The sequence below is a fragment of the Oncorhynchus nerka genome, linkage group LG28 (genome assembly GCF_034236695.1).
Source record: "Oncorhynchus nerka isolate Pitt River linkage group LG28, Oner_Uvic_2.0, whole genome shotgun sequence".
Taxonomy (NCBI): domain Eukaryota; kingdom Metazoa; phylum Chordata; class Actinopteri; order Salmoniformes; family Salmonidae; genus Oncorhynchus; species Oncorhynchus nerka.
The window spans coordinates 31,752,873-31,776,717 of NC_088423.1; the positions used below are offsets into that span (position 1 = coordinate 31,752,873).

Sequence of the window (23,845 nt, forward strand, 5' to 3'; positions counted from 1 at the left end):
GGGGTACAGTCCCAGTTAGGGAAGGTTAGGCTGTACTGGAGGTCATCCATGTTGAGCTGCAGTTAAATTATTCAGCCTGAAACCTCCTCCCTACACCCACTCTTTTCAAAATGACTCCTATTTTAGATAGGTATTATACAGTGCATTGCACTTGAGTTGCCAGTTGATTTATGATCAACAGAACCTCTGCCCCTATTCTAGGAATTGTATTTGTTCTGATCTCTAACCAATATTGTGTGTGTGTGTGTTGCAGGACAGTGGGGATGACTCCCACAGAATTGCCCAGTCCCCAGTGGTCCATGTCAGGGGGCTGTGTGAGGCCGTGGTGGAGGCTGACCTGGTGGAGGCCCTGGAAAAGTTTGGCCCTATATGGTAAGAATCCACTCACATATGTTGGATGATATGTGCCCCCCCCACCCCTTAACCCCCTGTTTTCGTCATTGTAAGACATAGAAATAAAAAGGCTTTTATCTCATCTTTTAGTTAAACAGAAGGAAAACGAATATGGAACATGCACTGTACTGTGACTTGGAAGACTGTGGATTAGAGTGTAGCTACATGGATCATGTAAATGTGGTGTGGATATGTGTGAGGCATTTCCCCTCAGGCCTCCCCAGTGACTTGCCTTTCATCCTGTTGAAGTCATTGGGGGGTTCTGTAGAAATAAAAACGTATATCAGCATGTACTGAAGCCTCAACTCACTTCCTTTGAAGAGCTACACACATACTCACAGACACACACAAACATTTTCAGAGTCACACGTCAGTATACAGTCAACTCACACACACACATACCAGCACGCACATGGAGTGGAGGTGTTTGTGGCCAAACCAAGCTTTTACCTCACGGAGACCTTGAGTAACAGAGAGAGCTCAGTGTTAATCAGGCTCGTTATGTGGTGCAATATTAATTACGTAACGACCCATCAAACCTAGGAGAGCTGCGACAGCATGGTTAACCCACAACATAGAGACAATCTACCGTACCATGGTAACTGTAGAAACTATGGTAACTGTCCAATTAGACCAGCACTGCCCACAGTATGGTCACAACTGCACTTACTCCCTCCCCTCTTCTGTTTTTGTGCATTTATGTTGAGCCAACATAGGTGATTTTGGGGGGGAAGTATAAACAAAAAGCCCCACAAACAAATAGAGCGGTTTCCTTTCTGGTAGAATTGTTTGAGAATATAACCTCATAACCTCAGAATTGAACTTGGAAATGTTTTACATTCCAAACTTGCAAAGTTTTCATTCTGTCAGTTCAGGACATGAGTTCTCATTGGGCAAATTTCAAAGACACCCTATTTCCAATAGTGTTCTACTTTTAGCACCAAATGTCGTTCCCTACGGTAGACAGGGAATGTGGTTTTATTTGAGCCACTGTCCATTTAGAGTAATAGACCATTTTTCTACTCAGTGAATTGAATTCTAATGGACTTCCTTGTTGTTCTGTGTTGATGGCAGCTATGTGATGATGATGCCCTTTAAGCGGCAGGCGCTGGTGGAGTTTGAGATGGTGGAGAGTGCTGATAAGTGTGTGGCGTGTGGGAGTAGCGAGGCCGTCTACATCGCAGGCCAGCAGGCCTTCTTCAACTACTCCACCAGCAAGAGGATCACTCGCCCCACCAACTCAGACAACCCCAACAGTGGCAACAAAGTCCTGCTCCTTTCGATCCAGAATCCCCTCTACCCCATCACCACGGTAAGAACATGGTAACAGTACGTGACTCCTGGCATGAGTCAGTGCTGAAAATACATACTGTATTACACAATAGCATCACAGCAGTAACAGTAATTGCCACCCGCCTGGCACTGTATGCATGCTATACTGTCACCATGGTAACAGTACTGACCAAGAGTACCTCATTATTGCCCATGTTAACAGTAGTCAAGTGAATATATGAATTATAAACATTGTGTATTATCATAGAACTACAGGGTTTATATTTGTACTCTTTCTTGCTTTCTCGCTCCCTTTCTATCTCTCTATGTTACACTCTCTTTCTTTCTTTCTTTCTCTCTCTCTGTCTACCTCTCTCCCCTAATGGGAGCAGTCAGGATACATTTAGAAAGTAGTGCTTAAAAGCATCTTGTGGCTGTTTCAAGGTTTATTTCCCCCTGAGTTTGTACATATCTCCTGCCAACACCCATCTATCGCCACCTTTCTCTGGCATCTCCCTCTGCTCTCTTTCTCTCCCCCTCTCTCCTTCTCAGGTTGCATTGAAAGATAGAGAGGGCTCTCCGCGGGGTACCTGTAGTGTTCAGATAGCATATGTCTGATGTAGGGCTGACCCCATTTAGTCGACTGGTCGATAGGCGGTTGGTCGACCGAGATTTCTTTAGTCGAGCATATAGCAAACACGAAATAAAAATGTCATGGTGTACAAGACACCTGTCTGATTTGCGCCTGTCTGAGTGGACTGATCCATTGTGGAGGCCGTGGGGATGGTATAGTCCATCAGTCTAAGACATTTGCTACTGAAAATGTATATGGTCATATTACATAAGAACAATAAAAAATGTAATATTTTAAAACAAATGCGCTTTCTCCCGCGTTGGATAGCGGTCGATATCCGCGGTTCTGAAACACCAAATAAAATCAAATGTTATGGTTCTAATACACATATTTAGCACATATTATTGTGGGTGTCGTGAAATGCTTGTGGCATTGACTAAAATTCAGTAGATTATAATGCAGTACATACATATGACATGAGTAAAGCAAAATGTAAATATTATTAAAGTAACAAGTGTTCCATTTTTAAAGTGGGCAGTGAATTCAAGTCTATGTATATAGGGCAGCAGCCTCTAAGGTGCAGAGTTGAGTAACCGGGTGGAAGCCGGCTAGTGATGGCTATTTAACAGTCTGACGGCCTTGAGATAGAAGCTGTTTTTCAGTCTCTCGGTCCCAGCTTTGATGCACCTGTACTGACCTCGCCTTCTGGATGAAAGCGGGGTGAACAGGCAGTGGCTTGGGTGGTTGATGTCCTTGATGAGCTTTTTGACCTTCCTGTGACATCTGATGCTATAGGTGCCCTGGAGGGCAGGTAGATTGCCCCCGGTGATGCGTTGTGCAGACCGCACTACCCTCTGGAGACCCTCTGCGGTTGCGGGCGGTGCAATTGCCGTACCAGGCGGTGATAGAGCTCGACAGAATGCTCTCAATTGTGCATCTGTAAAGGTTTGTGAGGGTTTCGGCTGCAGATCTATTGGGGTGGTAAGCAAATTGAAGTGGGTCTGGGGTGTCAGGTAAGGTAGAGGTGATATGATCCTTAAAACTAGCCTCTCAAAGCACTTCATGATGACAGAAATGAGTGCTAGTCATTAAGTTCAGTTACCTTAGCTTTCTTGGGCACAGGAACAATGGTGGACATCTTGAAGCAAGTGGGGACAGCAGACGTCTTGTGTCTGAGTCGTTGAATTGCGATTCCACTTTGTCTCTGTACTGACGTTTTGCCTGTTTGATTGCGTTATGGAGGGAATAACTAGTGTACACTGTTTGTATTCGGCCATATTCCCCGTCACCTTGCCATGGTTAAATGCGGTGGTTCGTGTTTTCAGTTTTGAGCAAATGCTGCCATCTATCCAAGGTTTCTGGTTATGGTAGGTTTTAATAGTCACAGTGGGTACAACATCTCCTTTACACTTCCTGATGAATTCAGTCCCCGTATCCATGTATTCATCAATGTTATTCTCAGAGGCACCCAGAACATATCCCAGCCCGCGTGATCAAAACAATCTTGAAGCGTGGATTCTGATTGGTCAGACTAGCATTTAATAGAGCTTAGTACTTCCTGTTTTAGTTTCTGCCTATATGAAGGGAGGAGAAAAATGGAGTCGTGATCAGATTTTCTGAAGAGAGGGCGGGGGAGGGCCTTGGAGGCATTTGGAAAAGTTGAGTAGCAGTGGTCCAATGTTTTTCCAGAGCGAGTTCTACAGTCAATGTGATGGTAGAACTTAGGTAGCGTTTTCCTCAACTGTGCTTTGTTAAAATCCCCAGCTACAATAAATGCGGCCTCAGGATGTTTGGTTTCCATTTTGCATAAAGTCCAGTGTAGTTCTTTGAGGGCTGTCGGGGTATCGTCTTAAGGGGTAATATACACAGATGTGACTATAACCGAATCACTTATGGTCGGCATTTGATTGTGAGGTATTCTAGTTCGGGTGAACAAAATAACTTGAGTTTCTGTGTGTTATCACAATCACACCATGGGTAGTTAATCATGAAACATACACCCCCGCCTTTCTTCTTCCCGGAGAGTTCTTTATTCCTATCTGCGCGATGTACTGAGAACCCAGCTGGCTGTATGGATGGGGACAGTATATCCCGAGAGAGCTATGTTTCCGTGAAACAGAGTATGTTACAATCCCTGATGTCTCTTTGGAAGGAGATCCTCGCCCTGAGTTCATCTACTTTATTATCCAGAGACTGAACATTAGCGAGGAATAAACTCGGAGCGGTAGATGGTGTACACACCTCCTGAGTCGGACTAGAAGTCCACTCTGAAAACCTCTTCTCCGCCGGAGGTGTTTTGGAGTAGCTTCTGGAATAAGTTAAATTGCCCTGGGGGGTACGAACAAAGGATCCATTTTGGGAAAGTCATATTCCTGGTTGTAATGCTGGTGAGTTACCGCTACTCTGATATCCAAAAGTTATTTCCGGCTGCATTTAATACAAATAATAATAATAATAACCCTCCTTTTTAATCTCCTTATTGTTATTATTACTATTATTATTATGATCATTATAATAAGTAATGTTATTATCATTAGTAGGCTTAGTATAGCAGCCTTGTATAACCACCATCAAGCTGTAGGCCAAAGAGGGCATCTTGTTTAGTCTTAATCCCATAATTTAGGCCTGTATTTCCAATATAGGCTACTGTATCAATCAATCATTCATTCGTTAATGTCATCACACAGCATACGAGTCATTCATGATTTGAAATGCAATCAAGCATTTTAGTTTTCAAATAACAAAGCGAACCTTGAATAATTAGCGGAAACAATAAATAAACCGTTCCATTTCGGCGATTGCATTCACAAATTCATGCGACTGTTTTTAGTCTTTGCTGTAATAAAGGCTTTCAAATAAAAATAAAAAAAGACTTACAACAGACTCTTTGGTATGCTTATAATTGAATTTGTGTTTTTTACATTGTTTCAAACAGTCTGAACAATTATATTGTAATCTAACAGCACCTGTTTGGCACACCTTACCTTATTTTTCTTGATCTCCAGTATTTTCAGCAATTAGTCAAATTTATTCCGCACATCTGACTTCCCCTTTACCTCCTGAGCAACCAAACAGTTTTGAGTTTATTCGTCACTTCATCTGCATACATTTTGTGTTTTAGCGTTCAGAGTTTGTGCTATAGGTCAGGCCCTCTTGGTCATGTGCATGCGATGCATACGTGTGTCAGGTAACGAGAGTAAGGGAATAGGGAATGTTTAACCGAAACAAATGAGGGATTTCAGAAACCAAACTTTTCCATCAGAAATGGTTGTAATTACTTTTCAGGTTCAGCAACACAGACAGCGCGATAAACACTGTTGTCGCTGCAGCAGGGAGGAGAGAGTGACAATGGGTGCTAGTCACACAGTCACTCGCTTTCTTTTTATCAACACAGAACATCAAGTCTGATCCCGCCTGGCACAATCAAGTCAATTGCGGTCGGACTACCTCTTGTCATCTGTGTGTCTTAATTATTTAATCAAACAGTTGCCTTAAAGCATCAGACAAGCTCAGTGCATATAGTTGATTTAATTAAAACACATATGGAAAAATTGGTCGAAAGAACAGACGACTCTCGGTCGACCAATTCTTTTTTTTTGGTCGAGGACAGCCCTAGGCTGATGATAAGAATACCAGGAAGCTCAGGTATATCAGTCTCCCTCAGATATGGGATGCACAAATAGGCTGAGAAAGGATCCAGCCTTATGCTGTCTCACTCCAGGTGAGCAGAGAAGAAATAACACACGCAACAACCAAGATAAATGTGCAGAGACCTAGATAGGGTTGAATTATGTTATTATTACTCAAACTGAGACAAACTGTCTGATTAGAGAGACACAGTCACTGTGTTAGAAGTATAACAGCACACACTAAAGTACAGATAAATGTAAAGTACCAGTCAAAAGTTTGGACACACCTACTCATTCAAGGGATTTTCTTTACTTTTACTAGTTTCAACATTGTATAATAATTGTTAAAAAAACTACGAAATAACACATATGGAATCATGTAGAAACCAAAAAAGTGTTAAACAAATATATTTTAGATTTTAGATTCTTCAAAGTAGCCACCCTTTGCCTTGATGACAGATTTGAACACTCTTGCCATTCTCTCAACCAGCTTCACCTGGAATGCTTTTCCAACAGTCTTGAATGAGTTCTCACATATGCTGATCACATGTTGGCTGCTTTTCCTTCACTCTGCAGTCCAACTCATCCCAAACCATTTCAATTGGTTTGAGGTTGGTGGATTGTGGAGACCAAGTCATCTAATGCAGCACTCCATCACTCACCTTCTTGGTCAAATAGCCCTTACACTGCCTGGAGGTGTGTTGGGTCATTGTCCTGTTGAAACACAAATGATAGACCCATTAAGCGCAAACCAGATGGAATGGCGTATTGCTACAGAATGCTGTGGTAGCCATGCTGGTTAAGTGTGCCTTGAATTCTAAATAAATCACCAACAGCGTCACCAGCAAAGCACCCCCACACAATCACACCTCCTCCTCCATGCTTCACGGTGGGAACCACACATGCAGAGATCATCCGTTCACCTACTCTACGTCTCACAAAGACACGGCGGTTGGAACCAAAAATCTCAAATTTGGACTCATCAAACCAAAAGGCAGATTTCTACTGGTCTAATGTCCATTTCCCATGTTTCTTGACCCAAGAAAGTATCTTCTTCTTATTAGTGTCCTTTAGTAGTGGTTTCTATGCAGCAATTCGACCATGAACGCCAGATTTTTTTAATTTTAACCTTTATTTTACTAGGCAAGTCAGTTAAGAACAAATTCTTATTTTCAATGACGGGTTAACTGCCTGTTCAGGGGCAGAACGACAGATTTGTACCTTGTCAGCTCGGGGATTCGAACTCGCAACCTTTCGGTTACTAGTCCAACGCTCTAACCACTAGGCTACCCTGCTGACCCCGATTCACACAGTCTCCTCTGAACAGTTGATGTTGAGATGTGTCTGTTACTTGAACTCTGAAACATTTATTTGGGCTGCAATTTCTGAGGTTGGTAACTCTAATGAACTTATCCTCTGCAGCAGAGGTAACTCTGGGTCTTTCTTTCCCGTGGCGGTCCTCATGAGAGACAGTTTCATCATAGCACTTGATGATTTTTGCAACTGCACTTGAAGAAAATGTCAAAGGTCAATCCACACCTGTTAATTGAAATGCATTCCAGGTGAAGCTGGTTGAGAGAATGTCAAGAGTGTGCAAAGCTGTCATCAAGGCAAAGGGCGGCTACTACTCAAATATAAAATATATTTAGATTTATTTAACACTTTTTTGGTTACTACATGATTCCATATCTGTTATTTCATAGTTTTGATGTCTTCACTATTATTCTTCAATGTTACACCAGGAACGCACAATCCCTCCATCAGTGCTCAGACTGTCCGCAATAGGCTGAGAAAGGCTGGACTGGGGGCTTGTAGGCCTGTTGTGAGGCAGGTCCGCACCAGACATCACCGGCAACAACGTCGCCTATGGGCACAAACCCACCGTCGCTGGACCAGACAGGACTGGCAAAAAGTGCTCTTCGCTAACGAGTTGCGGTTTTGTCTCACCAGGGGTGATGGTCGGATTTGCGTTTATCGTCGAAGGAATGAGCGTTACACCGAGGCCTGTACTCTGGAGGGTCCGTCATGGTCTGGGGCGGTGTGTCTCAGCATCATTGGACTGAGCTTGTTGTCATTGCAGGCAATCTCAACGCTGTGTGTTATAGGGAAGAGATCCTCCTCCCTCATGTGGTACCCTTCCTGCAGGCTCACCCTGACATGACCCTCCAGCTTGACAATGCAATCAGCCATACTGCTCATTCTGTGCGTGATTTCCTGCAAGACAGGAATGTCAGTGTTCTGCCATGGCCAGCGAAGAGCCTGGATCTCAATCCCATTGAGCACGTCTGGGACCTGTTGGATCGGAGGGTGAGGACTAGGGCCATTCCCCCCAGAAATGTCCAGGAAGTTGCAGATGCCTTGGTGGAAGAATGGGGTAACATCTCACAGCAAGAACTGGCAAATCAGGTGCAGTCCATGAGGAGGAGATGCAGGTGGTGGCCACACCAGATACTGACTGTTACTTTCGATTTTGACCCCCCCTTTGTTCAGGGACACATTATTCCATTTCTGTTAGTCACATGTCTGTGGAACTTGTTCAGTTTATGTCTCGGTTGTTGAATCTTGTTATGTTCATACAAATATTTACACATGTTAAGTTTGCTGAAAATAAACGCATTTGACAGTGATAGGACGTTTCTTTTTTTGCTGAGTTTAGGTTCCTGCATCCAGGCTGCATCCTCTACTCGAAGGACACACAGATGTTCCTACTTGATGAAGTCTCACATAAACACTGGTTCTCATTATTCCACCAATTTCACACAGGAACCTCTCAAATATTGTGAACAAATTTGTCACCGCCTGGTGTATTGTCTCCGGTGTTGTAGGTGTCAGGGAGAAGTGCCGTTTTAATTGGAACATGTATCTTCCAGCTGCAGCCTTGGTGAGAGCTGACTAAAGCCTTCCGTGTGTCTCCGTCTCTTGTCTCCAAGGATGTTCTCTACACAGTGTGCAACCCCATAGGCAGTGTGATGCGCATCGTCATCTTCAAACGCAACGGCATCCAGGCCATGGTGGAATATCCTTTCTGTCTAGCTGGTTGGCTGGCTGGCTCGCTGGCTGCCTGGCTGCCTGTTAGAGTGTGAGTGTGAAGGGTGTGACCATAAGAAAGGCAAACACAGGTCAAATTATTCAACCAGCGTAGATTTGTTTTTGTTGGTGGTTTTAGAGGTTTTATTTCTTCTATGTGGGGACTTGTAATTGTAGATTAAGGCTTGAGCTTATTTGGTTGTGTTGCTGTTGTCCTTAACTGCCCCTCCTAACATTTGAGTCCATCGAGTGCGCTCAGAAAGCTAAGGCTGCTCTCAATGGAGCTGACATCTATGCTGGCTGCTGCACCTTAAAAATCGAATATGCAAGGGTAAGTCTATATTCACCACACACAATCACATACATAACGCTTAGCAAATAGATTTTCTTTAAAACGCTGGAACACTTCCTGATGATCAGCCTCAGCATGCAACAACATATTTGTTTCCCTCCTATAGCCAACTCGCTTGAATGTGATCAGAAATGACAACGAGAGCTGGGACTACACAAAGCCTTACCTGGTCCGAAGAGGTAAGATTCTGCTCCTTGTTCCGTGTGTGTAGGCTATGGAGTGTTCTCATTGTGTAGAAGCTGCTGAGTTAGGGCTATGGGCTGCCATATAGGGCTGTCATTGTGTCAGAGTGTCCATGGGCAGCCTGCAGGGCAGAGTCAGGTTTTCCTTGCCGTTTATCTGAAATCTGCCCAGGCTGCAAACAGAATAGCAGGAGAGGTAAGGATATCAAAGAAATGTGGCTGTTTCTCTTCTCATTCCTCACAAGCTGTAGATAGATACACTCTGAGCTGAGAGAGAGAGAGAGAGAGAGAGAGAGCTGTCCTGAGTTTAGTCTGCGTCAGCTGAAATGAGACAGAGAAGTTGTGATACTTCTCATTATCCTGTGCTAAATATGCTAACTTGAGACAGCCAGATACTGAGTCAGAGGCTGAGGAGAGCACTGTGGTTGTATCATTGCATGAGGAATGTTATAGTAGCAAAGATGCCGTTTGAAAAAAGTGCAGAGAAATGGCCTGTTGTTGGCTACCCCTCTTTACCACCCACCCTCCCCCCATCCCACCCGTCTATGTGAAGTCATCATTGTGACTGTAGCGCCCCCTATTGTGAGGTGGTTAAGGACCAGTATGGACCACAGACCTGCAGTCAACCAAGCCAACACAAGACCGACCCACTGCGCGTCCTTCTCCAAGCAACACACTCTCACATCCGTCTCTCACAAGCCTGCACCCGCCGCCCATGGGAATAGAGGGAGAGAGAGGAAAAAGAGGGATGGACGACAGGCTGACCCTGCACAGCAACATGCATCCATCTTCACCCAAACCTCAAGAGAGAGGGAGCGAGACTACTCATTCATCCTGACCTCATGCAACCTCAACATCAACACGCCCAGGACAACCCGCCAGCGCCACCTCATGGCTGGAGGACTGGCTGCTTTTAGACTTTTTAGACTGGACCAATTTCCTTCTCTTGCTTGCGTCCTGATCGTATTCAGTCAGTTATCTGACTGGTTAAAACCCTTTATATTCTCTCACCAAATAATCAGTAGTAGAAATATCGATGTATTAGTCTATACTATCTCTAGTCTGGACATGTGAACATAAGAGTGTATTTCTCTCTTTGTCTTCTAGGCGTTTGTCTTAAGTCAGACAATAAGCAAAAAATCTCTGCTCTGTAATCTACTTAAACACCAAGGTGACACTATCTTCTACTGTAAACTACTTCATATTATAGCATTTCTGTCAGTGTCAATGTGTTGAAATGCCTACTGTAGTAGAGAGAACTGCTAAGATTCAATCCTGAACATTGAATGTCTATTCTTGAATGCACTGTTAATGGGGGTACATCGTGTGGATGAAGAGAGTCACAGTTCCTTAGAGGCCCTCTATCAGAGACCCAACCTTTATATCGCTATCTGAAAGGCATTGCCCTGTGAAAGTCAGCCCCTTTTCTCCTAGTGCATCCATCTCCTCAAATTAACCAGGGGACACAGTCGACTGCTGAGGGGGTTCACCCTATGATGAATATCACCCTTTACTGCATGGCTAAATGAGAAGTCAGGCGAGATGCTAACTAATTTGAAAGCCCAGTGAGAATGAGTTAGCCTCCTGCTGTGGTGCCGTTCTTAGGACACTCAAATGTTTTCCTCCAGTGTCCTCTGTGGACGTCTCTCACCTCGCCTCGGGAATGACTGCTTCAGTACCATGCCGCTCTCCGCTTACCTGAGAGGAACTTATATTTGATTCACTTTAAATCACCCTCACACTTTTATTATACTGGGTATTGGATTGTATATCAGCATAAGTATAAGTCATGGTTCTATCAGCTGCTGTATAATGAATTATCCCACACCTACAGTATATACTGTGTGATCTGGTCTGTAGCATCTTTCCTTATGGAGAACCTATATCCCTGGCATTTAGGAACAGGTGTCAACATGGTGTTACAACACGTTAGAGCGCGATGCTCTACGTGCAACAACATGGTGTCTGGTTCACATCCCATGGGGACCAGCCAGAGAGGCTGTCTGTGACATCACGTCCCCTGTGAGTTGCCTTAGCCAAAGCAGGGTTCATATTGCTGTTGTCCACAGCGAAGATTAGCTGCCTTTTTAGCTAGCAGTCCTCCACAAGAAGACTTTGCTGTGACTCTCATCCCCTGGCCCCTTTGGGGGAAATAGCAGTCGACTTGGGTGGGGTAAATAACTAGCAATTTAAACTGAAATTCTAACGGACCATTCCGCAAAAAACGGGAAAACAGTCAGCCAAGAAGAGAAGCAGCGCTTTAATTCTCTAATCATGCTCAGTGCACCAGTTGGCCAGGGAATTATGATTGCCAAAGCATATCTGTTCTCTGTTAACTTTACCTGGATAAATAAAGGTTGAGTGCACAGCATGAGACTGCAGTCTCTCCGAGGGTGTTGTTAATGATGGATAGTTTTCCCTTCTTCTCCCCCCCAGAGGACGAGCAGAGGAGAGAGGGGTTTTGTGAGGCATGGGGAGGTGGGGGTGGATCTCAGGGTATAATAATAGATGCTGTTTGAGGCCTGATTGTGGAGGGAGGCATAGGGTGAGATGGGGGTGGGGGGGTGGTAATGATGAGTTCCGCTGGCACAGCAAACAGGGCGGTGAACCCTGCTGTACACCCCTAATCTGTGAGTGAAGGTCACTTTGACTATCTGATGAAAGCTCTCTCTCTTAATAATCCCCCTTATCATTTTACACCCATGTAGCATTTCAGTAGAGTGTGTGTGTGACTTGGCCTGGGGGGACTGTTGTGGATACCACACGGCATCACCCAACCCCCAACCACAGAGCTGACCTGGCTGCAATAGTTACATAGATGGGTTCCTGTAAGCTATAGTGGAGCATGACTGACCAATAAAGGAGATCTGGTTACTTGTAAGTTATAGAGGGGCTTTTCAGTTGTAGAGGTAAACCTATTGAACTGAATAATTGGAGTGATATTATCTGCGTTTCCATGTAGAAAAACAGGAGCTCTGATTCATGGAACATGGAAGGTTCCCACTGGGCACACACTGGTTGAATCAACGTCATTTGAACCAACGTGGAAAAGATGCTGAATTGACCTCTGTGCCTAGTAGGTTTCTTTGATCTTTTCAACTGTATTGTTCGTCTTCTAATTAGGGATCAGTTGGGACTGCTCTTGTGGGAGATGGAACTGCAGCTGCTCTTTGTCCATCCTGTGCCTCCATGTATCTCTCTGTGATTCTGTGCCAGTTGTGAACTGACTATCTGATGATGCAACACAGGTTGATGTTGTTTCACTTGTCCTGAAAGAGACAGCCTGTGCCAGTAAAGCCAAGACCTCAGTGAGAGGGGTTGCTGACTGTTCACGCTAGTGATGTAATTCAGGTACTTTTCCTCCACCAATCTTTGTATAAAAATGGAACAACGTTTTCCCCCTGTTTAAAATGTGCCCTTTGTTTTTTCTTTCTATTTTTGAATCTTCTCTCCACTGTTCCTTGTCTATAGATTGCTGAAGGATGTCAACTGTATTTAGTAACGTAAATTGCCATTGTGGTTAACAGTAGACTTACTTTAGGCCTATGTGTCTTGGTGTCTCCTTCTCTCTGTATGTAATAGTACAACATAGTACTACTGTTCAAATAGTACAACATAGTACTAATGCATGATAAAGGTACAACTGTGGATGCATTGAAGTCCTTCTAATGCACAGTATTACCAGGATTTATATTGTAACGTGTGTTAATCAATAGCATTGTTTCCATATGTTGCCTAATGGCTATAGTACTGTTACTATGTAAATGAATGTTAAATGTTAACAGACTTGGGGTATCACCAGTGTATTCAGACTCACCTGTAATGTCACAGGTCTTCTGTCGCTTCTCTAATTATATTTTGCTTATTTACCTCCAATGACCTTTTTATCAGCATGTCTATTTGAATAGCTCCTATTTGAATGTGTAGCCCAGAGTCATTTTCCTCATACTCTCTCCCTATGCTGTCAATGTGTTGATGTTTCAGAGCGTGGGAAGGGCAGGCAGAGACAGGCCATACTAGGGGAGCACCCGTCCTCTTACGGAGACAACGGATACGGTAAGGTCCCCCCTCCTAACCCCAGCACCAAAACACTACCCTATTACTCGGTGTGCCAACCATATCCCCCTTTGATGTCACGCAGGTTGATACATAGCTATGTTTTCATTTAAAAAGTCATTTTACAAAAAGTCCCACTGTGCCTAACATCATTACTAAACTTTAGACGTACGAGTTACCACACCCGGACTGCCACATTATCCACACTATCCACACTCTATCCACACTTCCCACACACCCCTTCTGCTCAGATGGAGGGTGTAGATTCTCAACCCTATCTGAAGGTGAGAGGAGTAGAGACCTCCCAAGAGGCTAGTAGAGAAAAATAAAACCCACCTCCACACTCCTTTCACCATCAGGGTTGTGTTCATGAGGACCGAACAGGACAAGAAAGTAGTAGCTGATCTCCTTCATTTCAAAATGTTTTCTCCCGTTTCGTGCCTGCTGAGCACAACCCAGGTGGAAGTGAAAGTTGTAACCCCTGCTCCTCCTTTCCCCTTGTGTTATGTATTCCAGGGTCACACTGCCCCCTGCTGCCTCTCCCAGGGAACAGCAGGTACAAGCTGAGCCCCCACGACATCCCAGAGGTGGTGGCCTACCCCCTGCCCCAGAGTTCCTCCTACAACCACGGCTCCAGCTCTGTCGCCATGGTGAGCGGCCTGCACCCCGCCAAGATGAACTGCACCCGCATCTTCAACCTCTTCTGTCTCTATGGCAACATTGAAAAGGTCAGCAGGGGGACCCACCTGAGGAGGAACTTAAGGGCATCCATGTGTGTGTTGTGGTAGTTTGTCTGTGAATGAACATTTATTTTATATTTTGGGGGGGGGGAGGGGGGTGTTATTCTGTTTGAAGTATTTCTGTTTGAAGTAGGTGTAGCTGACGGTGCGTGAATCTATTTGAGGATTGCTATGCACACAATGTTTGGAACTGTGTGTGTGGCAGGTAAAGTTCATGAAGAGTGTCCCAGGCACTGCCCTAGTAGAGATGGGGGATGAGTATGCAGTGGACAGGGCCATCACTCACCTCAACAGCATCAAGGTGTTTGGCAAGAGGCTCAACGTCTGGTGAGTGTCCTTGTTAGTACATTACAGGGAAGCTTAGGACCTGCAGTATTCAACCACGTAATTAATATTATTGCCTACTAGTATCTTATTACTCTTTCTCTGATCAAATCTAATTACCGGTACAGAATCAGTGTGCGGGGGTACAGGTTAGTCGAGGTAATTTGTACATGTAGGTAGGGTCAAATGACGATGCATAGATAATAAACAGAGAGTAGCAGCATTGTAAAAATAATGTAAATAGTCTGCGTAATCATTTGATGAATTGTTCAGTAGTCTTATGGCTTGGGGGTAGAAGTTGTTAAGGAGCCTTTTGGACATGGACTTCAACTCCCTCCCTCTCCATTTCTCTCTTCCTCCTTTTTCTCTCTCTCTCTCTCTCTCTCTCTCTCCCCCTCTCCTCTCCCTCTCTCATCTCCCCCTCTCCAGTGTTTCCAAGCAGCATGCGGTCATTCCCAGTCAGGTGTTTGAGCTGGAGGACGGCAGCAGCAGCTATAAGGACTTTGCCATGACCAGGAACAACCGCTTCACCAGCCAAGGCCAGGCCTCCAAGAACATCATCCAGCCACCCTCCTGTGTGTTGCACTACTACAACGTCCCCCCCTGCATCTCAGAGGACCAGCTACTGAGGGTAGGGCTGTGATAAGGTCTATGGTGGAGAGGGTGTGAGTAGAGGCCTGAACAGAGGGGTTGAAGGTCAAGGCTAGGGGATGGGATGTAGGGAGTAAGGTAACAATTAACTCCCAGAAGTCCATCCTTTGTACTGCACTACTGCAAATCCCTCCTGGCATCTGAAAGCACCAGCTGCTGAGGGTATGGCTGGGATGGCAGGGTAGGGTATTGGGAAGGTCCGTATGGGGTAACGTTTAGCATGGATTCATCCTGTGTGCTGAACTATTACAAGCCCCTCCCCCTACATTTTAGATGCCCAGCTGGATCTTGGGTAGGTGGTTGGGATGAGGGTGCATATCTAATATTTTGTCAATAGGGCTAAGAGGTGAAATTAGCCTGCTACTATTTTGCTGCACAATTAAAATAGCTTGCATAGAAGAAGACGACCGCTGATGGTTCTGCCTGTCACTCACTGTCAAAGATTTTTGTAGTTTGACTGAGACTGAAGAGCTCCACCATGTGGTTGTGGTTAGAACATAAGTATTGTCTCGCAACAACCTTTATCTCAGCTGTTCTGTTTTTTTTTTACAGTTATGCTCAGAGCATGATGTGCCAGGTTTCACCAAGTTCAAGATGTTTGATGCAAAGCGTAAGTTTGGGCTTTTTTAACTTTTTCTATTTGTGTGTGTTCGGCTGTTGAAGGATATAAGTGTACCGTCATACTTAAGTTGTCCTTTTCTCCTCTCTTCTTGTCAGCCTCCTCCAAAACCATTTCTGGCTTGTTAGAGTTTGACTCCAAGACACACGCTGTGGAGGTCTTGACCGTCCTAAACCACTACCAGATCAGAATACCAAGTAAGTGACCAGATGGCCTTGCTTTCCTCAACAGTGACCGCATACTAGCACCAAACACTCAACCGTTAGTAGTCACTCTCAGCATGAGAACTGATAGTGCCACATTCAGTCTGAGAAATGCCCATAAAATTGGATTTAGACCAAACTTACATGAAGACCTGAAGATAATAAATATATTTTTCCTGGGTGAAATAGCATGAGGGACATGTTATAAAATCCAAAGGGGAGAAAGCTGTCAATGCTGTCTGTTCTAGCAGCAGGTGGTTCTTTTTTACATTATTTCTCCTGTCTGTGTTGGTTGGCACCACAGGTGTTTCAGCCTGGCCCTGTGGAATCAGTCGCTGTCAGAGAGGGAGATTAGATGTGTGTGTGTGTGCTTGAAGTGAGATAGAGGGAGCACACTAGGACAGGAGTCTGCACCATCTGCTGCACACCTTTTCTCTTCCCAGACCGGACTTAACGCTCGCGTCTTCAGAATTCTCCCTGCCAATGTCCCCAACAGAGTGTGCACGTGTGTGGGCATGCCATATGATCATGTGTGTTTGTTTATGTGTAGAGATATGTGTGAGTGTGTGTGTAGTATGTGTGTAACCTTGTGTGTCTGACCTTTTCCAGATGGCTCTAACCCCTACACCCTGAAGCTGTGCTTCTCCACGTCCTCTCACCTCTAAAGACCAGTGTACCAGCAGGAGAGGGAGAGATGGAGATGGAGAGAAGGAGAAGCGATGGTACTGGGAGGGACAGACTACTAAGCTGACAAGACACTGATAAAGAGGGCCCTCATCCAGACTGACTGGCTCCTCTTGAAGTGGAGAAGACTACTGAAACACAGACGTGTGAAACACTGGAGATTGCTGAAGAGGTTTTTTATCTTGCACCTCTTATTTTGGAGTATTTTTTGTCCTCTTTGTTTTTTGTTTTCTCTGTATAGAGAGAGCCAATCAGAACTAAGAACTGAGAGATGGCACCCTGTCTCTTCCCGGCATCCATTGGGGCTGAGCATGGTACCTTAACAGGTGACCCCTGAAAAGACTTGTTGTAAGATGATTTGTTAATTTTTGCGTTGTGTTTGAAGACTGGATAGAGGACATCTATTATGCCCATGCTGGTGAAGACTATCCAAGATGGTCGCCATATTTATGGGTTGACAGCGCAGCTTTTATGCTCGGCACATTCTGTTGAGCAGCAAAAACTCAGTCGGTACTTCAGTGGAACAATGTGTCAATATGAATTTTAAATCACACTGTAATGTGATAATATGTAAAGGTGTATAGAATTGAAATGGAAGTTCTGTTATGGAGGGGTGGGACGGGGGGGAAAGGGGAATATCAATCTTATTTGAAGACATTGTGTCAGCAGGTGTTTTGCTTTGGAGTGGACTGTTTAATGACGCCTTTGTATGATGTTTACACATGAAGAGCCCATGGTCTGTCGTATGTCAGTGTTTTGGGGCACTCTGTTTGAGTGTTAGTACTGTGTTAGTATCATGGCTCGCCTGCACTGGTTCAGTGTCAGTAGTTTAGCACATTCGGATTGTTTTAGTGTTTAGTGGCACGCCGATATGTCTTATGTTCACAAATGGCTGTATCCAGAATCATTGTACATCATCCCTAGCTCTTTTCCTGATTAATTAGAAAATATAGCAACAATGTTATAGAGATATGTTTTATTTTTAAAACCCTCAAATACCTAAGGTTATTTGGGAACAGCCCTGCCAAAGAGGGTAACAAATAATATGATTGTAGAGATGCTTTGTACAAGAATTGTGGAATTCCATTTTACTTGCAAAATAAGGAAATGACACGTTAACACCATATTCCATGGGTCTACTCTGTATATTGTACTGTATAACGTGAGCAAATACATAGGTGTTATTCAAACCTTTCTGCAAGTAGCAGATTATAGTTTTTGCCACTACAGTGAAGGGTTGTCCAGGCATCAGGATCAGGGTTTGGTTGGATCTGGATGCATGCTGTGAGCGTGACACTCATTAAACATTCAGCAGTCTTCAGATCCTCTTACATCTTTATGATTCGATAATTGTTCCACGTCGTGAGTTACATTTCAAAAGGCTTGAGTTACCATAAACAGCAGTCTTGTGCTTCATTTAATGGTATCATCAAACGTAAGGAGGGTCTTAAATTTTCACTACACGCATGTTCAGATAGGTAGTACCCATGATGTCCATGTCTGACTGGTCATTAAATGGCGTTGTGTCTGTGTCTTTGTGGTGGATTTTGTGTTTGAGTTTGGTAATCTGTGCCAGTGATAGTCATTGGAGTGACACCAGAATAAAATCTTCATGAACACTACTGAGTGTGTAGTCTCCAGCCCTATGAGCTTTGAGAACACACTCCCACGAATCCTCTTAAACAAACTTCAGAGGATCTCTCTGCCCACAAATGTATCTCTGAGGGTTTGTCAAAATAGAATAATGCAACCTTTTGGCTTTCTAGAGCCACATTGTCAAACACACAGCGAAAGCTTTACTTTTCATGACTTGAGAAAACATAGACGTACATTTAAATGTGGAGAGAGCTGGTTGGGAGGAAGGGACAAAAGAAGAGGAAATGGAAGGATGGAAACGGAGGCATACACACACAGTAACATTTCATGCTAGTTATTTTTTCTTTCAGATGAGATACTGTGCACAGCTAGTGACATGTACTGAAATAACAAACATGTCTTGCTCTCTTAACTGAAAAACCAAGAAAAACATAAACTTATACAAACCCAAGTGGGCACACACTCACAAACACCTCTCTCCACCCCCACACAATCTCTCTCTTTCACACTCCAGCCTGGTCTCTACCCACAACTTTAGAGAATGTTCCCTTCAGTCTCATTAGGTCATTAAACTAACGTTCTCATAGAAATGTTCCCGTGATGTGCAAGGAAAGTTCCAAAGAGACGGTTCCCTTAATGTCAAATAGAACTTACCCACAACATGGTTACCATGCTCACAGAACTTAAGATATGAATGTGATAGACACATTTCATGGGATCGTTGCAAGAACATTCATGTGTCCAGTTTTCTGAGGGTTATGAGAATACTCCCATCAACATCCCACCGAACACACACATAACAGGGTTGCCATGTTCTCAGAATAAAAAATATGAATGTTCTAGGCCTGTTTCATGAGAATATTGCAAGAACAATCCTTTGCCCAGTTTTCTGAGGGTTAGGAGAATACTCCATCAACATCCCACCAAACATACATTACACAGAACATGGTTGTCATGTTCTCAGAACACAAGATATTCATGTCTAGACAAGTTTCACAGGAACGTTGCAAGAGCTTGTATGTGTCCCCCAAAAAAATGCCTTTACCCATCAATGTTGCCGAGCCAATCAATGCCCTGATTGATAAACCACTGATGCATTCATAGCTCTTCTTCTGTTGGCAAGGGATCGTTTTTAACATACAGTCTTTTAAACTTACGCATTTGACACACAATTGCATTGTGCATGTTCATTTATACAGTAATCATTCTTCAACATGTCCTCACCTATGATTTAAAGTCACACCATCTTTGTTCGTGGTATTCTGATCCTTCTGCTGCGCCACCATGTCCATGCCAGGAATCAGTTAAACTGGCTATTCTCTCATCATTGATTTTATTTACTTATTTCAACTATTTAAGGGTTTTCCGTATAGTTGTCTAATTTTGGTGGTGCATATCAACCTGTTTTAATGATACTCCTGAATCACTAGGATCAATAAACTATTTTCTTGAGTGTACTTTTAACAGAGCTGAGATTTACTTCAAAGTGTATTCACCCCATTGCTTACACCTATCAAGTTGTTTCAGATCTACACAAGTGCCTACTGTAGGAAGGAGGGGTTAGGGCAGTGTTTCCCAAACTCGGTCCTAGGTACCCCAAGGGCTGCACATTTTGTTTTTTGCCCTAGCACTACACAGCTGATTCAAATAGTCATCTAATTATCAAGCTTTGATCATTTGAATCAGCTGTGTAATAGCAGGGCAAAAACCAAAACGTGCAGCCCTTGGGGTACCTAGGACCAAGTTTGAGAAATATTGGGTTAGGTTTTCTTCTAGACAGGGCCTAACTACACTGTCCCAATAAGCACATTCCCTACAGATATCCTTATTAGGACAGTGGTTAGGGTGTTTGGTATTGGTGGTCTGGGTTTGAGACCTGCTAGGGGAGTCACCCTACTCTCACATTCTTAGCAATACATACTGAACAAAAATATAAACGCATCATGTAAAGTGTGGGTCTCATTTGTCATGAGCTGAAATAGAAGATCCAGAAAATGTTCCATACTCACAAAAAGCTTATTTCTCTCAAATGTTGTGCACAAATTTGTTTATATCACTGTTAGTGAGCATTTCTCCTTTGCCAAGATAATCCATTCACCTGACAGGTGTGGCATATCAAGAAGCTGATTAAACAGCCTGATCATTACACAGGTGCACCTTGTGCTGGGGACAATAAAAGGCCACACTAAAATTTGCACTTTTGTCACACAACACAATGCCACAGATGTCTCAAGTTTTGAGGGAGCATGCAATTGGCATGCTGACTGCAGGAATCTCCAACAGAGCTGTTGCCAGATAATTTAATGTTAATTTCTCTACAACAATAAGTTGTTTTAAAGAATTTGGCAGTACATCCAACTGGACTCACAACCGTGGCGCTGAGGACTATTTATGTCTGTAATAAAGCCCTTTTTGTGTAATAGTATTCTGACTGGTTGGGTTTGGCTCTCCAGTGGGTGGGCCTATGCCCTACCAGGCCAGCCCATGGCTGCGCCCCTGCCCAGTCGTGAAATCCATAAATGAGGTCCTAATCAAATCAAATTTATTTATATAGCCCTTCTTACATCAGCTGATATATCAAAGTGCTGTACAGAAACCCAGCCTAAAACCCCAAACAGCAAGCAATGTAGGTGTAGAAGCACGGTGGCTAGGAAAACCTCCCTAGAAAGGCCAAAACCTAGGAAGAAACCTAGAAAGGAACCAGGCTATGAGGGGTGGCCAGTCCTCTTCTGGCTGTGCCGGGTGGAGATTATAACAGAACATGGCCAAGTTCTGTTCATAAATGTTCATAAATTACCAGCATGGTCAAATAATAATAATCACAGTAGTTGTCGAGGGTGCAACAAGTCAGCACCTCAGGAGTAAATGTCAGTTGGCTTTTCATAGCCGATCATTGAGAGTATCTCTACCGCTCCTGCTGTCTCAAGAGAGTTGAAAACAGCAGGTCTGGGACAGGTAGCACATCCGGTGAACAGGTCACTCAGTAAAATCGTGGAAATTATTTAACGTTGCGTTTATACTTTTGTTCAGTATATGTTAATGTCATTATTGATGTTTTGAATTGCATTTATCAGACATTTTAATTGTTTATATGGAAATGTCATTAGAAATTGGAAATATTATTTATGCATCTTTGTTTATTACAATAATGTGCAGAGATTTCTCCTCTTTCACACATTTATGGGACTTTGGCTTCCAGCTTTGTGCCTTTGTGCACAATCTCTAGAAGCTTGATTAGGTTGGATGTGTTTCTGGACAAAGAAATCAACGCGGTCTTTGCGGAGTTTGCATTTGACTAAAATGTTGTCCTCTTTCTACTCAATTAACTCGAAAATAATGGGAGCATTTACACAAGGAAAATGTTAAGAGAGGTCATTGTAACGTTGAGAGTCGGGATGCAAGTTCAGGGAGTGAATACATTGAATAAATAAACAACACAATAACCACAAACAGCGCACCGACAAGAAACAGAAACAATGACGACTGGGGAAGAAACCAAAGGGAATGACATATATAGGGCAGGTAATCAAGGAGGTGATGGAGTCCAGGTGAGTGTCATTATGCGCAAATGCACGCAATGCTGGTGACAGGGCTGCGCCATAAACGAGCAGCCTGGTGACCTAGAGGCCGGAGAGGGAGCCCAAGGGACAGTAATACAGCTGCCATCTTTCTTATTTTTTTCAGCTTGATAGCCTATTGGAAATGAGTTATACTACAGCACGAATTTCGTTAGCATGAGACAAGGCTTTGATAAATAATGTATACATAACTCGCATGTAGAGATACAGTGTGGCAAAAAAGTATTTCGTCAGCCACCAATTGTGCAAGTTCTCCCACTTAAAAAGATGAGAGAGGCCTGTAATTTTCATCATAGGCACACTTCAACTATGACAGACAAAATGAGAAAAAAAATCCAGAAAATCACATTGTAGGATTTTTTTAATGAATTTATTTGCAAATTATGGTGGAAAATAAGTATTTGGTCAATAACAAAAGTTTATCTCAATACGTTGTTATATACCCTTTGTTGGCAATGACAGAGGTCAAACGTTTTCTGTAAGTCTTCACAAGGTTTTCACACACTGTTGCTGGTATTTTGGCCCATTCCTCCATGCATATCTCCTCTAGAGCAGTGATGTTTTGGGGCTATTGCTGGGCAACACAGACTTTCAACTCCCGCCAAAGATTTTCTATGGGGTTGAGATCTCGAGACTGGCTAGGCCACTCCAGGACCTTGAAATGCTTCCTACGAAGCCACTCCTTCGTTGCCGGGGCGGTGTGTTTGGGATCATTGTCATGCTGAAAGACCCAGCCACGTTTCATCTTCAATGCCCTTGCTGATGGAAAGAGGTTTTCACTCAAAATCTCATGATACATGGCCCCATTCATTCTTTCCTTTACACGGATCAGTCGTCCTGGTCCCTTTGCAGAAAAACAGCCCCAAAGCATGATGTTTCCACCCCCATGCTTCACAGTAATACCTACTGTTCTTTGGATGCAACTCAGCATTCTTTGTCCTCCAAACACGACGAGTTGAGTTTTTACCAAAAAGTTATATTTTGGTTTCTTCTGACCATATGACATTCTCCCAATCTTCTTCTGGATCATCCAAATGCTCTCTAGCAAACTTCAGACGGGCCTGGACATGTACTGGCTTAAGCAGGGGGACACGTCTGGCACTGCAGGATTTGAGTCCCTGGCGGCGTAGTGTGTTACTGATGGTAGGCTTTGTTACTTTGGTCCCAGCTCTCTGCAGGTCATTCACTAGGTTCCCCCGTGTGGTTCTGGGATTTTTGCTCACCGTTCTTGTGATCATTTTGACCCCACGGGGTGAGATCTTGCGTGGAGCCCCAGATCGAGGGAGATTATCAGTGGTCTTGTATGTCTTCCATTTCCTAATAATTGCTCCCACAGTTGATTTCTTCAAACCAAGCGGCTTACCTATTGCAGATTCAGTCTTCCCAGCCTGGTGCAGGTCTACAATTTTGTTTCTGGTGTCCTTTGACAGCTCTTTGGTCTTGGCCATAGTGGCGTTTGGAGTGTGACTGTTTGAGGTTGTGGACAGGTGTCTTTTATACTGATAACAAGTTCAAACAGGTGCCATTAATACAGGTAACGAGTGGAGAACAGAGGAGCCTCCTAAAGAAGAAGTTACAGGTCTGTGAGAGTCAGAAATCTTGCTTGTTTGTAGGTGACTAAATACTTATTTTCATGTACCTATGATGAAAATTACAGGCCTCTCTCATCTTTTTAAGTGGGAGAACTTGCACAATTGGTGGCTGACTAAATACTTTTTTGCCCCACTGTATTTTTCTGAAAGTAATACACTGGTTAAGTAATATATTGCCCCCAACATTGGTCCCAAGTGATTCTGTTGCAATTTGTCTATTTTTCCACATTAAAACTTGGAGATGGAACTCTGTGTTGTGTATTGTTTTGGTATAACTGGCATCATCATTGCTTTAATGACAAATGTGAGAAAGTTCAGACATGCTATTGTGCTACTGTAAATAAATGCATTTCTGATATTCTGAGAATATGGC

General features: G+C 43.6%; 1 protein-coding gene across 2 annotated transcripts in view; it reads left to right on the forward strand.

The window, feature by feature from the left end:
* LOC115113131 (heterogeneous nuclear ribonucleoprotein L-like) overlaps nt 1-18,238 on the forward strand; it is a 52,999-nt gene extending 34,761 nt beyond the window's left edge. The window contains exons 2-13 of one of the 2 annotated variants that reach the window (XM_029640412.2): nt 254-372; nt 1,468-1,705; nt 8,799-8,884; nt 9,130-9,226; nt 9,354-9,426; nt 13,414-13,485; nt 14,002-14,213; nt 14,431-14,552; nt 14,979-15,180; nt 15,753-15,810; nt 15,918-16,016; nt 16,632-18,238. In XM_029640412.2, the coding sequence (XP_029496272.1) occupies nt 254-372; nt 1,468-1,705; nt 8,799-8,884; nt 9,130-9,226; nt 9,354-9,426; nt 13,414-13,485; nt 14,002-14,213; nt 14,431-14,552; nt 14,979-15,180; nt 15,753-15,810; nt 15,918-16,016; nt 16,632-16,687 (1,434 nt within the window). In that variant the 3' untranslated portion in view covers nt 16,688-18,238. Of the gene's footprint in view, nt 1-253; nt 373-1,467; nt 1,706-8,798; nt 8,885-9,129; nt 9,227-9,353; nt 9,427-13,403; nt 13,486-14,001; nt 14,214-14,430; nt 14,553-14,978; nt 15,181-15,752; nt 15,811-15,917; nt 16,017-16,631 lie in introns of both variants that reach the window. The other variant, XM_065012769.1, reaches the window with a different exon arrangement.
* The last annotated feature ends 5,607 nt before the right edge of the window (nt 18,239-23,845 follow it).